Source organism: Chelonia mydas, chromosome 21, assembly GCF_015237465.2.
Source record: "Chelonia mydas isolate rCheMyd1 chromosome 21, rCheMyd1.pri.v2, whole genome shotgun sequence".
Lineage (NCBI taxonomy): Eukaryota > Metazoa > Chordata > Testudines > Cheloniidae > Chelonia > Chelonia mydas.
The window spans coordinates 18,665,780-18,692,861 of record NC_051261.2 but is presented as its reverse complement, the minus strand read 5'-3'; the positions used below and the strand labels follow the sequence as shown (position 1 = coordinate 18,692,861).

Genomic DNA, 27,082 nt, shown 5'->3' with positions numbered 1-27,082 from the left:
ATGGCATTTTGGGATGTATAAGTAGGGGCATTGCCAGCAGATCGAGGGACGTGATCGTTCCCCTCTATTCGACATTGGTGAGGCCTCATCTGGAGTACTGTGTCCAGTTTTGGGCCCCCACGAGAAGAAGGATATGGAAAAATTGGAAAACGTCCAGCGGAGGGCAACAAAAATGATTAGGGGACTGGAACACATGAGTTATGAGGAGAGGCTGAAGGAACTGGGATTGTTTAGTCTGCAGAAGAGAAGAATGAGGGGGGATTTGATAGCTGCTTTCAACTACCTGAAAGGGGGTTCCAAAGAGGATGGATCTAGACTGTTTTCAGTGGTAGCAGATAACAGAACAAGGAGTAATGGTCTCAAGTTGCAGTGGGGGAGGTTTAGGTTGGATATTAGGAAAAACTTTTTCACTAGGAGGGTGGTGAAACACTGGAATGCATTACCTAGGGAGGTGGTGGAATCTCCTTCCTTAGAAGTCTTTAAGGTCAGGCTTGACAAAGCCCCGGCTGGGATGATTTAGTTGGGGATTGGTCCTGCTCTGAGCAGGGGGTTGGATTAGATGACCTCCTGAGGTCCCTTCCAACCCTAATATTCTATGATTATATGAAATAAGCTGAATGGTATGGTCCACATCATGGAGCACATTTCTCTATACAGCTCTTCAGGAATACTTCAGCTAATGGAGTGCAGGGGCAAACAACGTTTTAGCAGAGGGCTCCCAGCTGTGGAATATGTCACTAGGGATCAGGAGGTGTCTATCTAGGGACCTGAATGGCTTTCCATTGTAAGTATTTAAAAATAGAAGAAACTATAGCAAACTCTCTTTTCTTCCTTCCTTCCTTCCCAGCCCTTATGAGAAATAGCTGGAGCGTGCACGTACATATGAGCATGGGTGAATTTAAATCTTACCGAGGGAAGGATAATGCAAAGAGATGAATTTGCATTTCTTTCCTAATTCAGTGGGGCCTGTGGTCATTCTTACCTATTGGGGGAATTAGTTCCACAACCTAGGTCTTGCTCCTGTGACAGTTCTGTCTTCTGCATTCAGGAGCCTCCCACTATTTATTACTTGATGGTTTCACTGTTCCCACGGAACACACCTTTTGCAGGAGGCTGTGGCTGTGGAAGGGGAGGTGATCTCTCAGGTACCTAGGGCCAATCCAATGGAGGACTTTCATTACCTTGAGCTGACCTTAAATGGGCAGCCAGGTTGTATTGCTAAATAGGTGGGACTAGCTGGAGCTTTCTCAGGACTCATTATCAGATATAGTCAGTAGAAACAATTGAGCCCAAAGGTCACAAATGGGAATCACTGTGATCAGCTCTGTTTCTGATAGAACGTCAGCAATCCTGAAGCTTAGTTGGTGCAAATATTAGCATGTCCTTGTATGCACCTAGGAGGCAGTATGAGTGACGCTAGACTGAGCAACCAATGGCAAGTAATCAGCTATTCCTGAGTGTAGACAATGCCCAAGTCATATTAGAGTCTCAAGAAAACAAACAGTGTGATTATTAGTTCAGGAAGGAAAATACATTACCAATATCCAGAGGCTGATCAGAATGTGTTCGAACAGGAGGCTGCTGTTTTCTTCGTACTATCTCCACTATCAGGGATGAGGAAAGATGCTCAAATTCCTTCATCATTATTACCTGATTAAAATGTGACTCTTTAACCACAAAGTTCAGGCAGTGTTCCTTAAAAAGTGAAAAACAGTCTCATCTGAGGAAATTCTATAATTTTATACAGAACAGAAGAAAAACCATTACAAAGCATCTATTCCAAAATCCCCACTGAAGACTTCCAACAGTATTAACCACGAGAAGAGAACTCAATGGTTTTTTACAAGAATCCTGAGAAATCAGTATCACGTGATAGCATAATCTTGGTTATTCTTTCTGATATTAAATACAAAAAGCTTTGTCAATGCAACATTATTTATGCATAAAATTAAGCACTCAAAATGGAATGCCCAAGTTAAGGCTGAATGCACAACCTTGCCTCTACCCACGTAAGTGTATGTGTTATGACACACTGTGCTTACACAATCATGTAATCTCTCAAATGATGCTATATTTGACATCACACATTTTTATTCCAAACCTTTAGTTCAGATGTGTAGCATCTTGTAACATATTCATCCGTGTATAAAGAATCATATCTTACGGTAACTATAGTTCTTAAAAAGAAAAGGAGGACTTGTGGCACCTTAGAGACTAACCAATTGCCACAAGTCGTCCTTTTCTTTTTGCGAATACAGACTAACACGGCTGCTACTCTGAAACCTGTCATAGTTCTTAAAGAGGTGTTGTCCACCTAGATTTCACTTCTGGGGCACATGCACCCTGTATGTGTGAAATTTGATTCTTTCTGGCCAACAGTATCCATTGGGGCTGTGTCTGTGCCCTGGACATTCTCATGCCTCACACCTGAGGACATACAATATGTCTACAATGCAATGATAAACTCACAGAATTGAGTCTCAGAGCCTGGATCAACTGACTCAGGCTTATGGGGTTCCAGCTGCGGGACTAGAAGTGGCAGTGCAGACATTCATGATCAGACTAGAGCCCAGGCCTCTCCTCTTACAGAGTCTCAGAGCAAAGGCTCTAGCCCAGGCCCAAACTTCTACCCTGCAATTTTATAGCCCCGCAGCCCGAGCCCCATGAGCCTAATTCAGGGGTCTTTTATTGCAGTGTAAATGTACCCATAAAGGACAGAGCAGGCCTAATGATCCGTCAGTTGCTTTGCCAATACACAATCCCAGAAGAGCAAGAAACAGTAGATACAGGAAAGGAAGTGGATCGTGTAAGCCATGTGAATAACACACCTTGAAGGTGTGTTACAAGGTAAATAACTGTTCCTTCTTCTTTAAGTGACTGTCCACACAGATTCCACTTTTGATGACTATCAAGCAGTGACCTTACCATGGGTTCTTGGAGTCCTAGTTAAATAATGAATGCAAGGCAACTCTACCAAAGTGGGTGTCTGATCTTGAAGTTTCAACTAAGGAAGAGTCATGGTAAAAATGTGGACTGATCCGCACGTCACTGACATGCAAATTTTGAAATAAGGATGTTTCGTATAGAAGCTGAAGAAACCGCCTGAGCTCTGGTGGAATGGGCTCTCATGAGCATGGGTGAATGTGACCCAAGACACACATGTATTCACATCCTAAGCATTACTGCAATAATATTTGTACAAAACATGCCTTGAAAGCTAACAACACCCTGGTCAATAATATAATTGTGAACATAGGCGCTGACTCCCTGGGTGCTCCGGGCTGGAAGACCCATGGGGAAAAATTAGTGGGTGCTCCGCACCCACCGGCAGCCAAGCTCCCCAATCCTCGCCTCCTTCTCCTCCCCCCACCCAAGTGCACTGCGTCCCCGCTCCTTCCCCTCCCTCCCAGCGCTTCCAGCCTGCCCGTCGCCTAACAGGTGTTTGGCGGTGCTTAGGACTTTCCGGGAGGGAGGGGGAAGAATGGGGATGTGGCACGCTCTGGGGAGGAGGCCGAGAAGAGGCAGGGCAGGGGTGGGTACTTGGTGGAAGGGGGTGGAATGGGGGTGGGGCAAGGGTGGTGCAGGGGTAGGAAGAAGCAGGGCCAGGGGGTCGAGCACCCACTGGGCAGAAGGGAAGTGGTTACATATGTTTGTGAAACATATGTAACATTATATATGAAATTATAAATGCTCTCTATAATGTTATTAGAGCATGTTTAAGACCAGATGGCCTAGCCCAGGTAAAGCCGATAAAACAATTTGTCTTAGACAAACAAATTTGTTTAGCCTTAATTTACATATTAGCACTAATCAAAGCCATCAAGCTAAATCGAGTGGGGGTTATCCTGAGACTGAACTCAGGAGACAGAACTAACATAGTTCTTGCATCCCTGAGAGAGACAGAAGACTGAATCATGGAAGTCAACAAATAGCTATGCAGGTGGTGTCGGAGAGAAGGCTTTGGATTCTTTGACCATGGGATGGTGTTCCAAGAAGGAGGAGTGCTAGGCAGAGATGGGCTCCACCTAATGAAAAGAGGGAAGAGCATCTTCACGAGCAGGCTGGCTAACCTAGTGAGGAGGGCTTTAAACTAGGTTCACCGGGGGAAGGAGACCAAAGCCCTGAGGTAAGTGTGGAAGTGGGATACCGGGAGGAAGCACGAGCAGGAGCGTGTGAGAGGGGAGGGCTCCTGCCTCACACTGAGAAAGAGGGGCGATCAGCGGGTTATCTCAAGTGCCCATATACAAATGCACAAAGCCTGGGAAACAAGCAGGGAGAACTGGAAGTCCTGGCAAAGTCAAGGAATTATGTGATTGGAATAACAGAGACTTGGTGGGATAAATCCCATGACTGGAGTACTGTCATGGATGGATATAAGCTGTTCAGGAAGGACAGGCAGGGCAGAGAAGGTGGGGGAGTTGTACTGCATGTAAGAGAGCAGTATGACTGCTCAGAGCTCCGGTATGAAACTGCAGAAAAACCTGAGAGTCTCTGGATTAAGTTTAGAAGTGTGAGCACCAAGGGTGATGTCGTGGTGGGAGTCTGCTATAGACCACCGGACCAGGGGGATGAGGTGGACGAGGCTTTCTTCAGGCAACACGCAGAAGCTACTATATCGCATGCCCTGGTTCTCATGGGAGACTTCAATCACCCTGATATCTGCTGGGAGAGCAATACAGCCATGCACAGACAATCCAGGAAGTTTTTGGAAAGTGTAGGGGACAATTTCCTGGTGCAAGTGCTGGAGGAACCAACTAGGGGCAGAGCTCTTCTTGACCTGCTGCTCACAAACCGGGAAGAATTACTAGGGGAAGCAAAAGTGGATGGGAACCTGGGAGGCAGTGACCATGAGATGGTCGAGTTCAGGATCCTGACACAAGGAAGACAGGAAAGCAGCAGAATACGGACCCTGGACTTCAGAAAAGCAGACTTTGACTCCCTCAGGGAACTGATGGGCAAGATCCCCTGGCAGAATAACATGAGAGGGAAAGGAGTCCAGGAGAGCTGGCTGTATTTTAAAGAATCCTTATGGAGGTTACAGGGGTAAACCATCCCGATGTGTAGAAAGAATAGTAAATATGGCAAGCGACCAGCTTGGCTTAACAGTGAAATCCTTGCTGATCTTAAATACAAAAAAGAAGCTTACAAGAAGTGGAAGACTGGACAAATGACCAGGGAGGAGTATAAAAATATTGCTCAGGCATGCAGGAGTGAAATCAGGAAGGCCAAATCACACCTGGAGTTGCAGCTAGCAAGAGATGTTAAGAGTAACAAGAAGGGTTTCTTCAGGTATGTTGGCAACAAGAAGAAAGTCAAGGAAAGTATGGGCCCCTTACTGAATGATGGAGGCAACCTAGTGACAGAGGATGTGGAAAAAGCTAATGTGCTCAATGCTTTTTTTGCCTCTGTCTTCACAAACAAGGTTAGCTCCCAGACTACTGCACTGGACAGCACAGCATGGGGAGGAGGTGACCAGCCCTCTGTGGAGAAAGAAGTGGTTCAGGACTATTTAGAAAAGCTGGACATGCACAAGTCCATGGGGCCGGATGCGTTGCATCCGAGAGTGCTAAAGGAGTTGGTGGATGTGATTGCAGAGCCATTGGCCATTATCTTTGAAAATTCATGGTGATCCGGGGAGTCCCGATGACTGGAAAAAGGCTAATGTAGTGGCCATCTTTAAAAAAGGGAAGGAGGAGGATCCTGGGAACTACAGGCCAGTCAGCCTCACCTCAGTCCCTGAAAAAATCATGGAGCAGGTCCTCAAGGAATCAATCCTGAAGCACTTAGAGGAGAGGAAAGTGATCAGGAAAAGTCAGCATGGATTCACCAAGGGAAAGTCATGCCTGACTAACCTAATTGCCTTCTATGACGAGATAACTGGCTCTGTGGATGAAGGAAAAGCAGTGGACGTGGTGTTCCTTGACTTTAGCAAAGCTTTTGACACTGTCTCCCACAGTATTCTTGTCAGCAAGTTAAGGAAGTATGGGCTGGATGAATGGACTATAAGGTGGGTAGAAAATTGGACAGATTGTCGGGCTCAACGGGTAGTGATCAATGGCTCCATGTCTAGTTGGCAGCTGGTATCAAGTGGAGTGCCCCAAGGGTCAGTCCTGGGGCCAGTTTTGTTCAATATCTAATAAATGATCTGGAGGATGGCATGGATTGCACCCTCAGCAAGTTTGCAGACGACACTAAACTGGGAGGAGTGGTAGATACGCTGGAGGGTAGCGATAGGATACAGAGGGACCTAGACAAATTGGAGGATTGGGCCAAAAGGAATCTGATGAGGTTCAACAAGGACAAGTGCAGAGTCCTGTGCTTAGGACGGAAGAATCCAATGCACCGCTACAGACTAGGGAGCGAATGGCTCGGCAGCAGTTCTGCAGAAAAGGACCTAGGGGTGACAGTGGACGAGAAGCTGAATATGAGTCAACAGTGTGCCCTTGTAGCCAAGAAGGCCAATGGCATTTTGGGATGTATAAGTAGGGGAATTGCCAGCAGATCGAGGGACATGATCGTTCCCCTCTATTCGCCATTGGTGAGGCCTCATCTGGACTACTGTGTCCAGTTTTGGGCCCCACACGACAAGAAGGATGTGGAAAAATTGGAAAGAGTCCAGCGGAGGGCAACAAAAATGATTAGGGGACTGGAACACATGACTTACGAGGAGAGGCTCAGGGAACTGGGATTGTTTAGTCTATGGAAGAGAAGAATGAGGGGGGATTTGATAGCTGCTTTCAACTACCTGAAAGGTGGTTCCAAAGAGGATGGATCTAGACTATTCTCAGTGATGGCAGATGACAGGACAAGGAGTAATGGTCTCAAGTTGCAGTGGGGGAGATTTAGGTTGGATATTAGGAAAAACGTTTTCACTAGGAGATTTGTGAAACACTGGAATGCGTTACCTAGGGAGGTGGTGGAATCTCCTTCCTTAGAAGTTTTTAAGGTCAGGCTTGACAAAGCCCTGGCTGGGATGATTTAATTGGGGATCGGTCCTGCTTTGATCAGGGGGTTGGACTAGATGACCTCCTGAGGTCCCTTCCAACCCTGATATTCTATGATTCTATGAATCTCCAGGAGGCCATCTTAACTTTTAGAACAAAAACAATTTTGGGAATATAAGGGACAGAGAGACTTCATCTTGATCTTTCACTTTAAAGACCCAAAGAAACCAAGCGATTTGAGCTGTGAGATGGGTCTTGGCCAGGCCGGCCTGTGAAAAGCTGGAAAGAAGACTGGGGGTGAGAGAGATCATCTTGAATAAAGACTGTACTTTGGTAGATTCAGTTTTAGACTTTTAAATGCATGTTTTCACTTTTATTTGCTTAAAACCATCTCTACCTTTATTTCTTTTACTTGGTATCACTTAATGCAGGCTCTTTGGTGAAACTCGTTTTCCTTTCATTATAAGTCATCAGCCCTGGGTAAGTGCAGTGAGTTTGTGCCTCTAGGAAGCTGACAGGCTGGAGTGTTGCACTGTCTCTGGAGAGGCAGGGAACCTAATACTTTTTCTGAGGGCCCAGTGAGAGGGAATGGACCCTGCAGGATGATGACTTTGGGGCGGATTCAGGGCTGGAAGGGTCCTAAACTCAGCCTGCAAGAAGTAACCAAGTTGGGCAAAGGCAGAGTGAACCTTGTGGGCCACTGGCTGGCTGTTGGGGTCAAAGCTCTGGACAAAAGCTGCACAGTCACAAGACATCCAGGGTTAAAAGGCAGATATTGACCAAACCCCTGTCTGGCCTGAGTGAACCCCAAACATCCAAGTGAAATCTACCCTAGCTACTTCATAACAGGATCTAATATAGTTAGATATCTATTTGGACAACCTCTGGGTGGAAGTGGCTTGAACCTTAACCCTATCTGCAAAGGATACACACAGTCTGTGGGATCTTGTGAAGGATGTGGTCCCATCCAGGTAGTATGTTACAGCCCTACTATGTCAAAAGGTGTGCCATTTGGCTTCCCCCTGGTGTGAGAGTAGCACTTGAGGGAGAATTCTGGGCAGGGAAGCAACTGATTTAAATAAAAATCAGAAACAATATTAGGCAGGAATTTGGAGTGAGGCTTATCTTTATGGAACGTCATGTCAGGTGGACCATCCATAAGGGCTTGCATGTCCCCTAACCTATGAGTTGATGTAAGCAGTCTTCATAGACAGTTGATCAAAAAAGCAGGTTGCTTATGGCTAAAAAGGAGGTCCCACTAAACAGTTAACACTGTGTTGAGGTCCCAGGAAGGAGGAAGCCCTTGGTCTGGGTGGAAAAACATGAATAAGACCCTTACGGAATCTAGCAACTGTAGGGTGGGAAGATACAGTATAACCCTGAATTGAGGATGGTATGCAGCTATTACTGCTAAATGTACTCTTATGGATCTGATGGATGGCCCCAAATGTGTTAGAGCTAGCAGACAGTCCTGAGTAGCAGAAAGAGGAACTGACAAGGGAAATGTTTTGGAGCCCAAATAGAAAACCTCTTCCATTTTGCTTCATTTCTCAGTATAGTAGAGGTTTTTCTGCTATGTACCAAACTGTCCTGAACTTCATTTGAACAGCTCCTTTCAAAGGCAGTTAATCAGCCAACAACCACACTGTCAGATGTAATGATGAAAGAGGTGAAAGATCTCACTTCTGTTTTGCAAAATCATCTCAGATAGAACAACTGGTGTGTTGACAGGTTCATCAGCTCAGAGTATCAGAGCTGTCTGGGCCACGCTGGGTCTAGCATAATAACTGAGGCTGAACCTTGTCTGAGTTCCCTCAGGATCCCTGGTATTAAATGAATTGGCAGAAGGCATACATGAGCCCCTCTGCCTATGAGACTACAGAAAGCCTGGACTCAAAACCCCTCTGGAGCAGAACACACGGCATTTCTTGTTCTGATCTGTGGCATATAGGTCTATTTCTGGACACCATATTGCAAGGGACCATTAAAGGTGAATTGGCCTGTTAACAACCCTTCAGTCATGGGGGGAAAGGCCGGGGGGGGAGGCAACTTGTCAGAGAGGTTGTTAGTGGGTTGTTGGTGAGATTGTTGTAATAAGCCATAAATCTAGAGTCCTATTTAGTCCATGATTTTTAGGGTCTAGCAAAGTTATAAATTTAAGCTCCCAGTAGTCTCTTTTGAAGATGTAAAAATTTCCTGAGAAGTCAGATAGAGTGATCATTTTCTGAAAAGTGTTCACCCACGTGGTGTTTTTTTCTTTTTTTATGATTTTTCTGTTAGCTCATTCGAGAGCATAGTGCCCGTCTGGTTTCACTCACATAGTTGTTACTGGGGCATTTAGTGCAGCAGATAAGGTATGCCACATGTCGCAGGACTCTCAGATCTTGAAAGGTGTATTGGGGAGGGGGTGTCAATCATCGTAGCCATGGACATATATCTACAGGTTTTGCATCTGTTGTTCTGGCAGGGGTCTGGTAAAGATTTGAATTGATGTGTCCTGGTCTGTGGGGAGCTTGCTTCTAATGATGATTTTGGAGAAGCTGCGGGGTTGTTTGAAGGCCAGAAGAGGGGTTCAGAAAAGATTTCTTTCAGGATGTGGACCCCATAGAGTATGGGTTGTGAATATTTAATGCTATCTTATATGGGTTCCAGTGTGGGATGGTAGGTGACAACTACGGGTGTGTAGTCAGAGAGGGTTTTATTTCTGTATTGAAGCAGGTTCTCTCGGGGTATTTGTGTGGCCTGTTCCATGGTGCAATCTACTTCTCTGGTGGAATGTCCTTGTTTGGTGAAGGTAGTTTTAAGTGTGTTAAGGTTTACATCCCACTGTAGCACTTAGTGAAGAGCTTCTCCCATCAGCGTAGGTACTCCACCTCCAGAGAGGCGGTAGCTATGTTGACGGGAGAAGCCCGTACTGTTTACACCCAAATTAAGCAGGTCCCTTTTCCCTGGGTAAGGTTACGGGCAGTTCCAGAACAATCAGGAACTTGCTGGAACCAATTAAGGCAGGCAGGCTAATTAGGACACCTGGAGCCATCAACCAATACATGAGGGGACTACCACCAGACCTTCGTGCCTGGGTAAGCCAGAATGAACCCTCCACCTATGATGAGGTTGTCGCACCGGTAGAGACGCAAAGGACGGCAAGGGAACTGACCCAACCACTTAAGGTTAAAGCACCTTAAGGCACCCTGGGTTAAACAAGCAGCACCAAGCCCCAAAGCTTGGGCAACTGGGCCCCCAGGAGGGCCTAGTGGAAAAAGAGAGGCTGAAGACCCATCAGAAGCCACAAACAGTCGGAGCACTGAGGGGAAAGAGGATAGTGTCATTAGACTGCCCAAACCAAGAGACTGGGCAATGCCTAGGGCCCCATACAGATGTTACACCTGCGGGGAGTGGGGACACATAGCTGCAGTGTCCCAATGCCGAGGAGCCTATGCAGTGTAACCTGGGGAACTGGCAGACACATGCTCCCTAATTCACCTGCTGGGGGTCGCACTAACCCTGCATATGTACACCAGACCAGTAAAACTAAATGTGACAGAAACCACGGCACTAGCTGATTCGGGGAGTGCTATCACGCTTATTTCAGGGAAGCTTGTGAAGTGTTGTCAGCTGCTGCAGGCAAAGCGCACTGGGGTGACATGCGTCCATGGGACAGTTAGTTATTACCCCACCATCCCAGTAAAAATTGAAATCCAGGGGAACACCACTGAGGTAGCAGCAGGTGTAGTCCCTAAACTCCCATGCCCGGTGCTCATAGGGAGGGACTTTCCAGGGTTTGGAGACTTACTCCCAGTAGGGGGATTGGAGAAAGGGGGAAACCCTGAAGTTAGTGAGACATCCACAGTAGACTGTCAACCCCCAATCTTCTCTGAAATATCCCCAGATTTGTTCTCCACTCCCAGGCAGGATAGAAAGAAGAAAAGGGAAAGAAGGGCAGCAAAGGCCTTGGGAACCCGAATACTGACCCAAAGCCAGAGGGTCGCTCTCTTAGGTAGGCGGACACGAGCAGCTGAAAAGGAGGCCACCCAGGAGGGAGACGCACCCACGTCTGACCCCCACCCTAATGCCTTTGACCCAGTAGAGGCGACAGAGACTGGCCCCTAGATCTCGGGCAGATCAGCCCCGGGAGAGAAAATTTTGGATGGGACCAGGCTGAAGACCCAAGGTACGACAACATTAGGAAGGAGGTGACCGAAATAGATGGGGTCCCCATGGAAGGGAAAACCCAGGGACCAGGACCCTACTTCATGATGAAGAAGGATCTCTTGTACCGGGTTGCACCAGTACAGGGGCAGAAGGTACAGCAGATCCTAGTACCTCAAAAACACCAGAACGCTGTATTACGTCTTGCCCATAGTCATCTTTTGGGGGGGCATTTGGGGGCAGAGAAGACCCTGGCACGGGTCCTACGATGCTTCTTCTGGCCCGGAGTACATGAAGAAGTGCGGAGGTACTGTGCATCCTGCCCAGAGTGTCAGCTGCACAGTCCCCGTCCCCACTTGAGGGCACCTTTAGTACCCCTTCCCATCATAGAGGTCCCCTTCGAGCGAATAGCCATGGACCTAGTGGGACTCCTGGAGAAGACAGCTCGGAGCCACCTATACTTCTTGTTTTGGACTATGCTACTCGCTACCCAGAAGCCATCGCCCTGCGGAACATGGCCTCTAAAATGATAGCCAAAGAGCTGGTGGGGATCTTTGCCCGAGTGGGGCTACTAAAGGAGATATTAACCGACCAAGGAACCCCATTTATGTCGAAGTTAATGAAGGACCTCTGTACCCTGCTCCATATACATACCTTGAGAACTTCAGTCTATCATCCACAGATGAATGGGCTGGTAGAAAGGTTTAACCGAACCCTCAAGGCTATGATACAGAAGGTGGTAAGTCGGGACAGGAAGGTTTGGGACACCCTACTACCTTACCTTATGTCCGCCATATGGGAGGTACCTCAGGCCTCAACTGGTTTTCCCCCTTTGAGTTATTATATAGGTGCCACCCCTGTGGCATACTAGATATTGCCAAAGAGATCTGGGAAGAGGAACCCAATGAGGGGAGAAATATAATTGAACATGTATTGCAGCTGCGAGACCAGATAGCCCGGGTCACCCCTTTTGTACAGGAACATTTGGAAAAGGCACAGGAGGCCCAGCAAACCCATTACAATCACCAGGCAAAAGTCCGACAGTTCCAAATAGGGGAATCGGGTGATGGTGTTGGTACCCACAGCAGAAAGCAAGCTTTTGGCCCAATGGCAGGGGCCCTATGAGGTGGTTGAACCCGTTGGGGAAGTAACCTACAAGGTGTGGCAGCCAGGATGCCGGAAACAAGAACAGATTTATCACATCAACCTCTTGAAACCTTGGCACCAGCAAGAGGCATGTGTAGTGGCCCAAGAGGCCCCGAACCAGGAAAATAACCTACATGTGCAGATCAGGATATCGCCTGATCTGACACCGAACCAGAAGAAGGAGGTAACTGAGATGAGGTATCAGGACGTGTTTTCAACCAAACCAGGCCAGACCACAGAAGCATATCACCACATTATCACAGACCCTGGGGCAAAGATAACTTTAAGGCCCTACCAGGTCCCAGCGGCAAAAAGGGAGGAGATCAAGGCAGAGGTAAAAAGGATGTTGGAACCCACAGTCAGTGGTCGAGCCCGATTGTGTTGGTGCCCAAACCTGATGGCACCACTAGGTTTTGTAATGACTTTCGCCATCTGAACGAGATATCCAAATTTGATGTATAACCCATACCCTGCATTGATGAGTTAGTTGACCGCCTGGGCAATGCCCAATTTTTGACCACCCTTGATTTAACAAAGGGATACTGGCAGATTCCCCTTGCCAAAGATGCAAAAGAAAAGATGGCACTCTCTATAACAGAGGGTCTGTTTCAATATACTGTTCTTCCTTTTGGACAGCATGCGGCACCTGCCACCTTCCAGCGTCTTATGGACAAGCTTCTGTGGCCCCATACCAGTTATGCAGCTGCGTACCTGAATGATGTGATTATTCACACCCCCAACTGGGAGACCCTCTTGGAAAAGGTGGAAGTGGTACTGGACACACTAAGACGGGCCAGCCTTATAGCCAACCCAGGCAGGTGTGCTATAGGGCTTGCTGATGCTAAATACCTTTGCTACATTGTAGGAAGGGGCATGGCCAAGCCCCAAATAAACAAACCAGAGGCTATCCAAAATTGGTCCTGGCCAAATTAGAAAAAGCAAGTCCAGGCATTTTTGGTTGTGGTGGGGTACTACTGGCGATTTATTCCCCATTTCGCCACCAGAGCAAGTCCCCTGACAGAGCTGATAAAAGCCTGGGGTCCAGACATGGTGAAGTGGACAGATGCCTCAGAGAAAGCATTCATGGATCTACAGACAGCACTCTGCAGTAACCCCGTGCTTATAACCCCAGACTTCAACAAAGAGTTCATTTTACAAACAGATGCATCTGAAGTAGGACTGGGAGCTGTCCTGTCACAGATGGTCGAGACAAAGAACACCCGATCCTCTACCTCAGCAGGAAACTCCTCCCGAGAGAGCAGAAGCATGCAGTGGTTGAGAAGAGTGCCTTGCTGTGAAATGGGCCATGGAAACACTACGTTATTACCTGCTGGGATGACGGTTTACCCTTGTGACCGACCATGCATCCCTCCAGTGGATGCAGCGAAATAAAAAGAAGAACGCAAGGGTGACCAGATGGTTCCTGTCCCTAACAACCTTTTCAGTTCACCAGACAACACCGGGCTGGAAGCCACCATGGCAATGCAAATGGCTTGTCACGGGTACACTGCCTGACATCCCAAGTTGCCCAACCCCGTGGTGTTGAACGGGGGGGGGGAGAGGATATGTGACAGGGTCAGGCCAGATGGCTACAGGAGAGTAACAAAAGGCAGATATATTAGCCCCAGATTAAGCAGGTCCCTTTTCCTAGGGTAAGCTAACGGGGCAGTTCCAGAACAATCAGGAACTTGCTGGAACCAATTACGGCAGACAGGCTAATTAGGACACCTGGAGCCAATTAAGAAGCTGCTAGCATCCCTTAAGAGAGGCAGGCTAATCAGGGCACCTGGTTTAAAAAAGACCTCATTTCAGTCAGTGAGGGGCACGTAAGGAGCTGAGAGTGAGAGGGAGTGCTGCTGGAGGACTGAGGAGTACAAACGCTATCTAGCATCAGGAAGAAGGTCCTGTGGTGAGGATAAAGAAGGTGTTGGGAGGAGGCCATGGGGAAGTAGCCCAGGGAGTTGTAGCTGTCACACCGGTGTTATACGAAATACTGTAGACAGCTGTGATCCACAGGGCTCTGGGCTGGAACCTAGAGTTGAGGGCGGGCCCGGGTTCCCCCCATTCCCCCAACTCCCTGTTGGATACAGGAGGAGTTGACCTGGACTGTGGGTTCCACCAGAGGGTACGGTCCCTGGCCTCTCCCCCGACCCACTAGGTGGATCAGCAGAGGCTGCAGGGGTTGTTCTCCTTCCTTTTCCCCACGCTGGCCAGCGATGAGGTTAGCTGAGTGAACGGCAGGTTTGAGCCACTAGCAAAAGTGGCCAAACTGAGGGCTCCTGTGAATCTCTGAGGCGAGCAAAGCCACCAATAAGCGCAGGACCCACCAAGGCAGAGGAGGAACTTTGTCACAGGCAGGTATAAATTGATAGTGTAGTCCAAGCCTCCGTATCCAGGGTCTCCACAATTCAGGACAGGAGGTCCAGGAAGGCTTTAGAATCATCTATAGCAAGGGTTCTCACACTGGGGGTCGGGACCCCTCAGGGGGTCATGAGGTTATTACATAGGGGGTCGCGAGCTGTCAGCCTCCACCCCAAACCCAGCTTTGCCTCTAGCATTTATAATGGTGTTAAATATATTAAAAAGTGTTTTTAATTTATAAATGTGGGGGGTTGCACTCAGAGGCTTGCTATGTGAAAGGAGTCACCAGTACACAAGTTTGAGAATCACTGATCTGTAGCCAGGGTGGTTGCTAGTGTCTCTGCCTTGTCAGGTGGTGAGAAGGATTCCTTGGGGGATGACGGGGCTCACTGTTGTCTCTCTAACATCTCCTGTTCCTGTGGGCCCACCTCTCATTCCTCTGTGGATGGGCTAGTCAGCGAAGCCATCAGGAAGCATGATCTATATTCCTTTTTCTACATGTAGAAGAGGCTAAACTGCTCCTTCACATGTCAGTACAGCCAAACAAGGTGGCATATTTATGGGTATTGACCATGTTGGGGCTGGTTGGCCCATGGCACTCCAGAGCCAGTTGAGGTGGTGCTCTAAATGTGGGCTCCCCAATATCCTGCTTGAGGTCATTCTCCAATGGCAGGGAAGAGGGATTTCTGTTCAATGTCAGCAAGAAGGGATACATTGGCAAAAGTGAGGAGGAACATATCTCCTCACTGAAGGACAGTACTGAGGGACTGAATGGGGCCAACTTCCTTGGCTTCATCACAGGCATTGGTACTGGGATCGTGGCAGGTATCTTGTTTTGCCCAACTGTTTAAGGGTTTTTTCCTTGGAGAAACATCCCATGTCTTCCATATGGGAGTTCCCTTCAGTCTTGGAGCTAGGTTTATGCTCGGACAGGCTACATCAGTGGGCGTCCAGTTTATAAGTGGATGCAGTGCCAGCTTTACTCGCTGAGTTGGAGCAGCCAGTAAGGAAGGCAAAGTTCTCAGCACCCGATTTACCAATGCCAAGTCTGTCAATGCCAAGATGCATAGTGCCAAGCTCTTAAGAGGTGGGTGACATCATTAGTGTCAACTCTGCCAGTGTCCTCTTTGCCTTCTTTCCACTGCCTGATCCTGGAGTTTGAAGAGTATTCAAGGGATCACTGGTCGACGCTAATTTAACCAGCCTCACTCTGGTCATAATCGTCACATCTGGGGCGAAAGTGATCTGTATGGACTGCTCAAGTACATGTAGCTTGAGCCATGCATTCCTAGACTTGGAGGTCCTGGTGGAGAAGTTCTTGCACACAAAGGAATTATTCAGGATGTGACACTTTCCTAAGCAAGAGAGGCATTGGCTTGTCTGTCCATGATAGGGATTAGTTCATTGCAGGATGGGCAGGGTTTGAACTCTGTCACAAGACATGGGAGCTGGCAAGAAGCACTTTACCCCGCTGCACATGGGGTGGGGAGATGTCACCAAACAATATCCTTTAGAGAACAAATTTGATTGTAAGAATTCTTCACTAAGCACCTTGAAAGATCTGGCTTAAAGTGTCTGAAGACAGTTGCAGGTCAGAGATTTGCCAAATTCCTTTTCACTCCTAAGGCAGTAGGGGAAACTGAGGGGGGTTGTGGCTGCTCCGCCCTTTACACCACTGTGTGGGAGCTATTCAAAATATCTGATCTTCTGCACATGTGGCTTGTGCACACCTACCGTGGGACTACACTAACACATACTTGAAGAGCTAATAACAGAGAAAAAGAAATGAGCTTAAGAAACCAGACAAACTTTAGTAGAGATAAATTCCTGTGACAAATGTGTGAATTTTCTGTAATATTTCTGTGAACTATATGCATCTCCTCACTGCACAGGAGGCAGAAGGGTTAACATGCTTCTCCTGGAACAGAGCAGGAGGCATGAGAGGTTTGGGTCACGTGGCTGTCTGGGGTGGTAAGAATGTGCCATCAAGAGCTGGCTGGAATTAGCACAAAGCAATGAAGGGTCCAGAAAAAAAATGGGAACCTCAATGACCAAACATGAATCCTTGACAGGAGGCTAGAGCTCAGAGGCAGCAGAGCAGGATGAAGCCCTGGCTCCACCAAAATGGACTCTATCATAAGTCTGTCACTCTCATACTAACCCAAAGACTTTCTGTGCTCCAGGCGACTAATAAAGGTTACCTTGCTGGAGAAAGGCTGCCTGGTGTTGCTGCAGTTACCTAAGAGCATTGCACCCTGAAAGGGGAAATATCTCTTGCAGGAGTCTGCCTCAGCTGGACTCCCTGAAGGGAGCCACAGGGAAAGAGAGGTGGAGTCATGGAAGCCATGGTCCTGCCCCTGGAAAACCCTGGGGATCCAAGGGGTCCAGCACAGTAAAGGGGACTCCCAGTAGACTGGTTAAAGGCTAAGACACAGATCAGACTCTGGGAATCCATGACAATCACCTAAGAACTCTAAAGGGATTTCAGGTAAAGAGATGTTTTTAGGGCAGTAGCTGTTCCAACTGCTGCATTAGGGCATGTCTACACTACAAAATTAAATCGATGTATAGCCACCATAGTAATTAAAGTGGTGGTTCATGTCCACCTTCTGTCGGCGGAGCGCATTCTCACCAGGAGTGCTTCCACTGACTTAACTGTGTGGGGCACTGGAGGGCACTGACACCTGGAGCTCCCCACATCCCCCACCCCAGGGCTGACAGCCAACAGATGATGTAAGTAACTCAGTGTCCACACCGGCACTGCATCACCCTAACTACATCAACCTACACCTCTCGCAGAGGTGAAGTTATTAGGTCGCTGTAGTGGGTGACTTACATTGGTGGGAACTACATTTTAGTGTAGACACTTACAGAGCTAGGTCAACCAAACTCTGTAATGTTAAAGGCATAGGAAGCGGGAGGAAGGGAATCTAATTTAATGCTGGTGCTGACCCCCAGGTGGAATTTTAAGTTGCTACCTCCAATTTCAAAGTCAACTTCAAAGCCTTAAAACCCACAAAACAACATGATAATATGTTTAGACCATGAGTCAATGTCTACAGTGACTATACTGAGCTTTAATTCTTTAATTTTTATCAGTAACCTTGTTAGTGAAATTCAGTGTTTACCTTTAGTTGATCCAGTTGAAGCTTGTTAGCATTTTCACACACAATGAGCACATTCTGTAGATCTACGGATGCTTCAATATACTGGAGGCAGAGCTGTTCCAGTCGCGAGAGCTTGAAATTCAGGGCTAGTTTGTACACGTCCATGATAAGTAGTACATCCTGCACATGACCTGTACATCACAAAGGGAAACAGTGTCATTCCACAGCTCTAGAGAGCTTTCTAATATAAGGTTCTTCAGAGATGTCCAGTGGGGTCAGAAATTTTCCCAATTTCTGATGCCATCTTGAGTAATTAGGATAGCAGAACCAAGGGAGATTAGCATTATGATCATCTAGTCTGATCTCCTGTTTAACACAGGTAACAGAGCTTCCCCAGAATAGCTCCTAAAGGAGATTTTTAGAAAAACATCCAATCTTGACTTTAAAATGGTCAGTGATTAATGGTTAATTACTCTCACTGTTAAAAATGTATGCCTTATTCCTGTCTGAATTTGTCTAGCTTCAACTTCCAGCCATTGCACTGTGTTATACCTTTCTCTGGTAGACTGAAGAGCCTATTATTAAATATTTTTTCCCTATATAAGTCTTATAGACTGTAATCAAGGCACTTCTTAACCTTCTCTTTGTTAAGATAAATAGAATGAGCTCCTTGAGTCTATGACTACAAATCATGTTTTCAAATCTTTTAATAATTCTTGTGGCTCTTCTCTGAACCCTCTCTGATTTTTGAACATCCTTCTTGAGCTGTGGACAACAGAACTGGACACAGAATTCCAGCAGCGGTTGCATCAGTGATAAGTATAAAGATTTGCTCACAAATTGCTAATATTCAATTTTCATTTTCTTTTTAAAAGACCCTGTGGGCCAGGTTTGGCTTGCACACAGTCCTCCTCCTGCTGTCCTACCTTTGCGTGGGTATTTTATTTTATCCGTGTACAGGAACTGCATGAGCACCTCAAAGGGCTGAGCTTCAGCTTCTCGGATTGTCACTTCCAGCAGAGGTTGCAGGCAGCACAGCTTGACATTGCCACAAATCCCCTCGTTCTGGGACAGCGCTTGTCCCTCTTCTTCAATCTCTTGCTTTGATTTCTAATGGGATAGAAAAACAGTAAACAAAGAAGCAAAGGTCTGGGTGTATCCAAGGGCTGGTTTGCCAGAAACAAACTGTTTGTGGGTGTGCATTTGTGAGACTGTGATGTATGTAGCTACATGGCTTTGCACTGTACTTCCTGGCGATGTGCTGTGGAGTTGGGTCCCTTCATGCCCTGAACTGGCTTTGTGACATTTATCTTTGAATTTCCCTGCATTTCAAAATAAAGAGAGCCTCAGCCACGGAGCTCAGTAATGAAGTGTCCCATTTTCCCCCTGAAGAGCTCCATCGGATGCTGGAAAATCTCCTCTGCGCTCTGTGCACAACTGCATGTACACTCGGCAAAGTGGCTGCAAGGCCCACAGTAAACTTCTCTGGTGCAGCAGGCCCCCATGACAGACACAGCAACAGCAACACAGGTTTGGATCCTCTGGCACAGGAGGCATCTCGGGCAGATCAGAGGCAGGGGAAGGCCTGGTTGAGACAGTCCTGCACCCTGATGCCTCCCAGGTACCACAATGTCCATGAGGGCTAAACAGCAAGGCGTGCAAGTTAGTGCAGCCCTGGGATTGCTTTATCCTGCTTTCTTGGCCGATCTGTCCCTTATCAATCTCAGCATAGCAGAGGTACAAAGCCTACCCTCTCAACCTGGTGCTGACCAGGGACCCCAAAGGACCCCAAATCCAGATATTCTCAGGCTGATCATTTCACTTCCCTGCAAAAGCACTGGTCACACCAGAAGTGAGCTTCTGGCTGAAGCTCCTGGAATCTCCTTCACTGGAGGTATCCAAAAGGGCGCTGGATAGCCATCTGTCTTGGATGGTTTAGACAGAACAAATCCTGCATCTTGGCAAGGGGTTGGCCTAGATGACCCTTGTGTTCCTTTCTAACCCTATTGTTTTATGATCTATGAAGCTCCCTGTGACAGGGCATACCTACCTTGCACCAGCCCTGTCATAAATATAAAGAAAAGGGTAGTATAAGCTCCCTCCTTGGTAGCTGTACTGAATCGCTTTATCTGTAAGGGGTTAAGTAGCTCAAATCACCTAGTTGGAACCTGACCAGAATGACGAATGAGGAAAGAAGATACTTTCAAATTGGGGGTGTGTGTGTGTGTGTGTGTGTGTGTGTGTGTGTGTGTGTGTGTGTGTGTGTGTGTGTGTGTGTGTGTGTGTGTGTGTGTGTGTGTGTGTGTGTGTGTGTGTAGATGTGTGTGTGTGTGTGTGTGTAGAGAATTTGTTTGTGGCTCTCTTTGTTTGTTCCCTCTCTGGATGGAGGGAGAGATCAAGCAGGTACAGCATCTCCTGAAAACATACCTGGAATGATCCATCTAAAATTACAGAAATTGTTAAGTAAGGCAAGAAAATGCATTAGGTTATCTTTTGTTTTGGCTTGTGAATTTTCCTATGCTACAAAGGTAGTTTTATTCCTGTTTTTGTAACTGTGAAGCTGAGGCCAGAGGGGAGTCCTCTGTGTTTTAAATCCTTTTTATTACCTGGTAAAGTTACCTTCCATCCTGATTTTGCAGGTGTGATTCTTTTACTTTTTTCCTTATTATAAAGTTCTTCTTTTAAGAACCTAATTGATTTTAGTGTCCTAAAGATAAAGCGTCTGGTCTGTGCTTACATTGCTAAGGCAATTAGTTGGTATATTATTCTCAAGCCTCCCCAGGAAAGGGGGTGAAGGGGCTTGGGGGGATAGGGATTCCAAGTGACCCTCCCCTGAATTTTTGTGTAAATCACTTGGTGGTGGCAGCAATACCGTCCAAGGACAAGGAAAAGAATTTGTGCCTTGGGAAAGTTTTTAACCTAAGCTGGTAGAATATAACTTAGGGGGTCTCTCATGTGGGTCCCCACATCTGTACCCCAGAGTTCAGAGTGTGTGTGGGGGAACCCTGACAAGCCCCGAGAGGGTTAACTCTGCTTTGCAGGCTGAGGAAGCAATGTCCCTCCCACGCTGATGGGCATGCCCAGCCTGGAGGCAGCATAGAATCACAGAATATCAGGGTCGGAAGGGACCTCAGGAGGTCAACTAGTCCAACCCCTTGCTCAAAGCAGGACCAATCCCCAACTAAAGCATGTAAAAGGAAGCAGCCCAGCTCAGTCTGGGCAGGCTGCTGTAGGGGAAGGACGCACGCTGCGAGCTCTCTCCAGGAATTTGCTACAGGCCCCAATGGCGGGACCACAGCTTGCAGAGTTCCAGACAGACTCCAGGCTGCCCAACAAGCCCCAAGAAGGGACCGCACCACTGGGAGCCGGCCATTTGAGGACCACAGAGACCCAGAGATACCGGGGAACTTCGACAAGGGGGAAACTAGGTTTGCTGGGAGATGGAGACCGAAGCTCTGAGGTAAGTGGGGAAGTGGGATACCAAGAGGAAACACAAGGAGGAGGGTACAAGACGGGAAGCCTCCTGATTCATACTGAGAAAGCAGGGCAATCACCTAGTTTTCTTAGGTGCCTGTACACGAACGCAAGAAGCCTGGGAAACAAGCAGGAAGAATTCGAAGTCCTGGCACAGTCAAGGAACTATGATGTGATTGGAATTACAGAGACTTCATGGGATAACTCACATGACTGGAGCACTGTCATGGATGGGTATAAACTGTTCAGGAAGGACAGATGGGGGAGAAAAGGTGGAGGAGTTGCACTGTATGTAAGAGAACAGTATGATTGCTCAGAGCTCCAGTATGAAACTGGAGAAAAGCCTGTTGAGAGTCTTTTGGTCAAGTTTAGAGGCGCTATACTTACCTACATGCCTCCAGCTTTCATCCAGACCACGCCACACAATCCATTGTCTACAGCCAAGCTCTATGATACAACCGCATTTGCTCCAACCCCTCAGACAGAGACAAACACCTACAAGATCTCTATCAAGCATTCTTATAACTACAGTACCCACCTGCTGAAGTGAAGAAACTAATTGACAGAGCCAGAAGCGTACCCAGAAGTCACCTACTACAGGACAGGCCTAACAAAGAAAATAACAGAATGCCACTAGCCATCACCTTCAGCGCCCAACTAAAACCTCTCCAACGCATTATTAAGGATCTACAACCTATCCTGAAGGATGACCCATCACCCTCACAGATCTTGGGAGAGAGGCCAGTCCTTGCTTACAGACAGCCCCCCAACCTGAAGCGAATACTCACCAGCAACCACACACCACACAACAAAAACACTAGCCCAGGATCCTTGCTACAAAGCCCGTTGCCAACTCTGTCCACATATCTATTCAGGGGACACCATCACAGGGCCTAATCACATCAGCCACACTATCAGAGGCTCGTTCACCTGCACATCTACCAATGTGATATATGCCATCATGTGTCAGCAATGCCCCTCTGCCACGTACATTGGCCAAACTGGACAGTCTCTACGTAAAAGAATAAATGGACACAAATCAGACAGGAGGAATTATAACATTCAAAAATCAGTTGGAGAACACTTCAATCTCTCTGGTCACTTGATTACAGACATAAAAGTGGCAATTCTTCAACAAAAAAAAACTTCAAAAACAGACTCCAACGAGAGACTGCTGAATTGGAATTAATTTGCAAACTGGATACAATTAACTTAGGTTTGAATAAAGACTGGGAGTGGATGGATCATTAAACAAAGTAAAACTATTTCCCCATGTTTATTTTCCTCCCCCCAATGTTCCTCACACGTTCTTGTCAACTGCTGGAAATGGCCCACCTTGATTATCACTACAAATAGGTTTTTTTTTTGTCTCCTGATGGTAATAGCTCACCTTACCTGATCACTCTTGTTACAGTGTGTATGGTAACACCCATTGCTTCATGTCCTCTGTGTATATAAAATCTCTCCACTGTATTTTCCACTGCATGCATCCGATGAAGTGAGCTGTACCTCACGAAAGTTATGCTCAAATAAATTTGTTAGTCTCTAAGGTGCCACAAGTACTCCTTTTCTTTTTGTGGATACAGACTAACATGGCTGCTACTCTGAAGGGTGATAATGTGGTAGGAATGTGCTAGACCACCAGACCAGAAGGATGAGGTAGAAAAGCCTTTCTTGGAACAACTAACAGAAGTTTCCAGATCACAGGTCCTGGTTCTCATGGGGGACTTCAATCACCTGGACATCTGCTGGGAGAGCAATGGAGCAGTGCACAGACAATCCAGGAAATTTTTGGAGAGACTTGGGGGAAAACTTCCTGGTGCAAGCACTGGAGGAACCAACTAGGGGCCATGCTCCTCTTGACCTGGTGCTCACGAACACGGAAGAATTGGTAGGGGAAGTAGAAGTGGATGGCAACCTGGGCAGCAGTGATCATGAGATGGTCAAGTTCAGGATCCTGATGAAAGGAAGAAAGGAGAGTAGCAGAATACGGACCCTGGACTTCAGAAAAGCAGACTTTGACTCCCTCAAGGAACTGATGGGAAGGATACCCTGGGAGGCTAATATGAAGGGGATAGGAGTCCAGGAGAGCTGGCTGTATTTTAAAGAGGCCTTATTGAGGGCACAGAAACAAACCATCCTGATGTGCAGAAAGAATAGCAAACATGGCAGGTGACCAGCTTGGGTTAACAGAGAAATCTTTGGTGAGCTTAAACACAAAAAGGAATCTAGAAGAAGTGGAAACTTGGACAGATGACTAGGGAGGAGTATAAAAATACTGCTCAAACCTACAGGGGTGCAATCAGGAAGGCCAAAGCACAATTGGAGTTGCAGCTAGCAAGGGATGTGAGGGGTAACAAGAAGGGTTTCTACAGGTATCAGAGTAGCAGCCGTGTTAGTCTGTATTCGCAAAAAGAAAAGGAGTACTTGTGGCACCTTAAAGACTAACCGATTTATTTGAGCATAAGCTTTCGTGAGCTACATAAAAGCATCCGATGAAGTGAGCTGTAGCTCACGAAAGCTTATGCTCAAATAAATTGGTTAGTCTCTAAGGTGCCACAAGTACTCCTTTTCTTTCTACAGGTATGTTAGCAACAAGAAGGTGGCCAGGGAAAGCATGAGATCCTTACTGAATGGGGGAGGCAACCTAATGACAGATGATGTGGAAAAAGATAATGTACTCAATGCTTTTTTTTGCCTCGGTCTTCACAGACAAGGTCAGCTCCCAGACTGCTGCACTGTGCAATACAGTATGGGGAGGAGGTGAGCAGCCCTCAGTGGTGAAAGAACAGGTTAAGGACTATTTAGAAAAACTGGACATGCATAAGTCTATGGGGCCAGATGCAATGCATCCCAGGGTGCTGAGGGAGTTGGCTGATGTGATTGCAGAGCCATTGGCTGTTATCTTTGAAAACTCGTGGCAATCGGGGAGGTCCTGGATGATTGGAAAAAGGCAAATATAGTGCCCATATTTAAAAAAGGGAAGAAAGAGAACCCAGGGAACTACAGCCTCACTTCAGTCCCCGGCAAAATCTTGGAGCAGATACTCAAGGAATCCATTCTGAAGCACTTGGAGGAGAGGAAGGTGATCAGGAACAGTCAACATGGATTCACCAAGGGAAAGTCATGCCTGACCAACCTGATTGCCTTCTGTGAGGAGATAACTGACTCTATGGATATGGGGAAAGTGGTGGACGTGATATACGACTTTAGCAAAGCTTTTCAAACAGTCTCCCACAGTATTCTTGCCAGCAAGTTAAAAAAGTATGGATTGGATGAATGGACTATTAGGCTGATAGAAAGCTGGCTACATTGTCGGGCTCAACTGGTAGTGATCAACGGCTCCATATCTAGTTGGCAGCTGGTATCAAGCGGAGTACCCCAGGAATCAGTCCTGGGGCTGGTTGTGTTCAACATCTTCATTAATGATCTATATGATGGGATGGATTGCATCCTCAGCAAGTTAGTGGATGACACTAAGCTGGGGGAGAGGTAGGTACACTGGAGGGTAGAGTCCAGGGTGACCTAGACAAATTGGAGGATTGGGCCAAAAGAAATCTAATAAGGTTCAACAAGGACAAGTGCAGAGTCCTGTACTTAGGAAGGAAGAATCCCATGCACTGCTACAGGCTGGGGACCGACTGGCTAAGTGGCAGTTCTGCAGAAAAGGACCTGGGGATTACAGTGGATGAGAAGCTGGATATGAGTCAACAGTGTGCCCTTGTTGCCAAGAAGGCTAACGGCAATATGGGCTGCATTAGTAGGAGCATTGCCCGCAGATTGAGGGAAGTGATTATTCCCCTCTATTCAGCACTGGTGAGGCCACATCTGGAGCACTGTGTCCAGTTTTGGGCCTCCCACTACAGAAAGGATGTGGAGAAATTGGGGAGAGTCCAGCAGAGGGCAACAAAAATTATTAGGGGGCTGGGGAAAATGATTTATGAGGAGAGGCTGAGGAAACCGGGGTTATTTAGTCTGCAGAAAAGAAGAGTGAGGGGGGATTTGATAGTAGCCTTCAACTACCTGAAGGGAGGTTCCAAACAGGATGGAGCTTGGCTGTTCAGTGGTAGCAGATGACAGAACAAGGAGTAATGGTCTCAAGTTGCAGTACGGGAGGTGTAGGTTGGATATTAGGAAAAACTATTTCACTAGGAGGGTGGTGAAGGTGAACTGAAATGGGTTACCTAGGGAGGTGGTAGAATCTCCATCTTTGGAGGTTTTTAAGACCCAGCTTGACAAAGCCCTGGCTGGGATGATTTAGTTGGGGTTGGTCCTGCTTTGAACAGGGGGTTGGACTAGATGACGTCCTGAGGTCTGTTCCAACCCTAATCTTCTATGATTCTATGAAAGGGTAAGAAGCAGCCCGGGGGACTTAAAACTTTTTGCTGGTGAGTGAACTGGGGAACCAGTCTGTGTGTTTCGGGAGGATCACTGCTTACTTGCTGGTGAGCACCCCTACTATAGCCAAGGCACTGGGCTGGGACTCGGAGGAGCAGCGAGGGCCTGAGTCTCCTTACCTGGGGCACCACCCGTCCCCCCGAGTGGTGCCCCACTCCCCCAGTGGGCCAACAGGCCAGGCAATCTCACAGAGGTGGGCTATTTCACTGACTCTGGCCATTAGGCCACACTGCCCCGAGCAGAAGGGCCATTTGCTGACCCGGACCATTGGGCCACATTGTCCTGAGTGAAAAGGCCGTTTGCTGACGCTGGCAGTTGGGCCACACTGCCCTGAGTGAAAGGGTCAGCTACTGACTCTGGCCATTGGGCCACGTTGCCCTGAGTGGAAGGGCCGCTTTATTGACCTTGGCCATTAGGCGATGCTGCCCTGACTGGAAGGGCCGCTTTATTGGCTCTAGCCATTAGGCCATGTTGCCCTGTGTGGGAGGGCGACATTACTGATTCTGGCCACTAGGCTGTATTACCCTGCTTCGTAGTAAGGATCATTAGCACTGGACCTAACTGGCTCTAGCACAGCCTCTTTCCTTGATTGTGTACACACGTGGCCAGACACCCCGTGACAGGGTGTACCTACCCCGCAACGCTCCCCCTCGTCAAAGAGCAAGATCTTGGAGAGGAGGTGGAGACTCTGGCTGAGCTCACAGATCTGCTCCAATATATCTACAGGAACAGCTCTGTTTTTAGATCAGACATTCTCTACTTTGAAGCACATATATAGAGGGACCTGTAGGCACTGGCAGAGCAAAACTGTGAACTAAGCCTGCTCTGCCCTCAGTTGAAGACCCAATGGTGGCACCATCAGCAGTAACCACTGTACATGCTGAGGCCAGAGGGGACCTGTGAGCCAAGTCTGGAAGCTGAAGCAAGACAAATTCAGAGTAGGAAAATATGATTATTTTTTTTTAACAAGGAGAGTAATTAACCATCAATTGGAGTCTCTGAATTAAGTCTGGTGTCTCTTTCCACAAGATCCACTCTAGCTCAACCAGAAATAAATGAAAGTAAGCGTTGAATTTTCTTAAGTCCAAGGCAGGGCATCCTCTTCCTTTCTTTTGGAATAAAAAAGTATTTGAAGCAGAACCACTTCCCTTGATATGGAGCAAGAACTTCTATTGCTCCAAGGGACAAACGAGTGAGAACTTCCTAGTTTAATAGCTCCTTGTGAGATGATTTCTGAAGAGGGATGGGGAATAAGGGGTTGGGAGTAGACCAGTATATAAATAGACAGAATATTGCATTGTAACCGTGTCCAGTACCCATTGGTCTGAAGTGATGGAAGTCCCTTACTCGATTTCCAAAACAAAGGGATGGTGGCTCTAGACCCCTGGGAATGAGTTCACCTCTCTTGACTATCCCATAAAGTATTCTGACCCAGGAGCAGGCTGCTATGTATGAGCAGCTGAAGTAGCTGGCCTCTTCTTATGGAACTGCTGTCTCTTTCTT

General features: G+C 47.3%; 1 protein-coding gene across 16 annotated transcripts in view; it reads right to left on the bottom strand.

Annotated features, from left to right (window-relative positions):
* LZTR1 (leucine zipper like transcription regulator 1) overlaps nt 1-27,082 on the bottom strand; it is a 280,121-nt gene that overhangs the window by 82,219 nt on the left and 170,820 nt on the right. For all 16 annotated transcript variants that reach the window (XR_005223269.2, XM_043533614.1, XM_037884956.2 and 13 more), the window contains 3 exons: nt 18,634-18,817; nt 17,729-17,898; nt 1,539-1,695 (listed from right to left, as the gene is read on the bottom strand). Coding sequence is in view for 15 of the 16 variants with exons in the window: in XM_043533614.1 (XP_043389549.1) it covers nt 1,539-1,695; nt 17,729-17,898; nt 18,634-18,817 (511 nt within the window). In the remaining variant the exon portion in view is untranslated. The remainder of the gene's footprint in view (nt 1-1,538; nt 1,696-17,728; nt 17,899-18,633; nt 18,818-27,082) is intronic.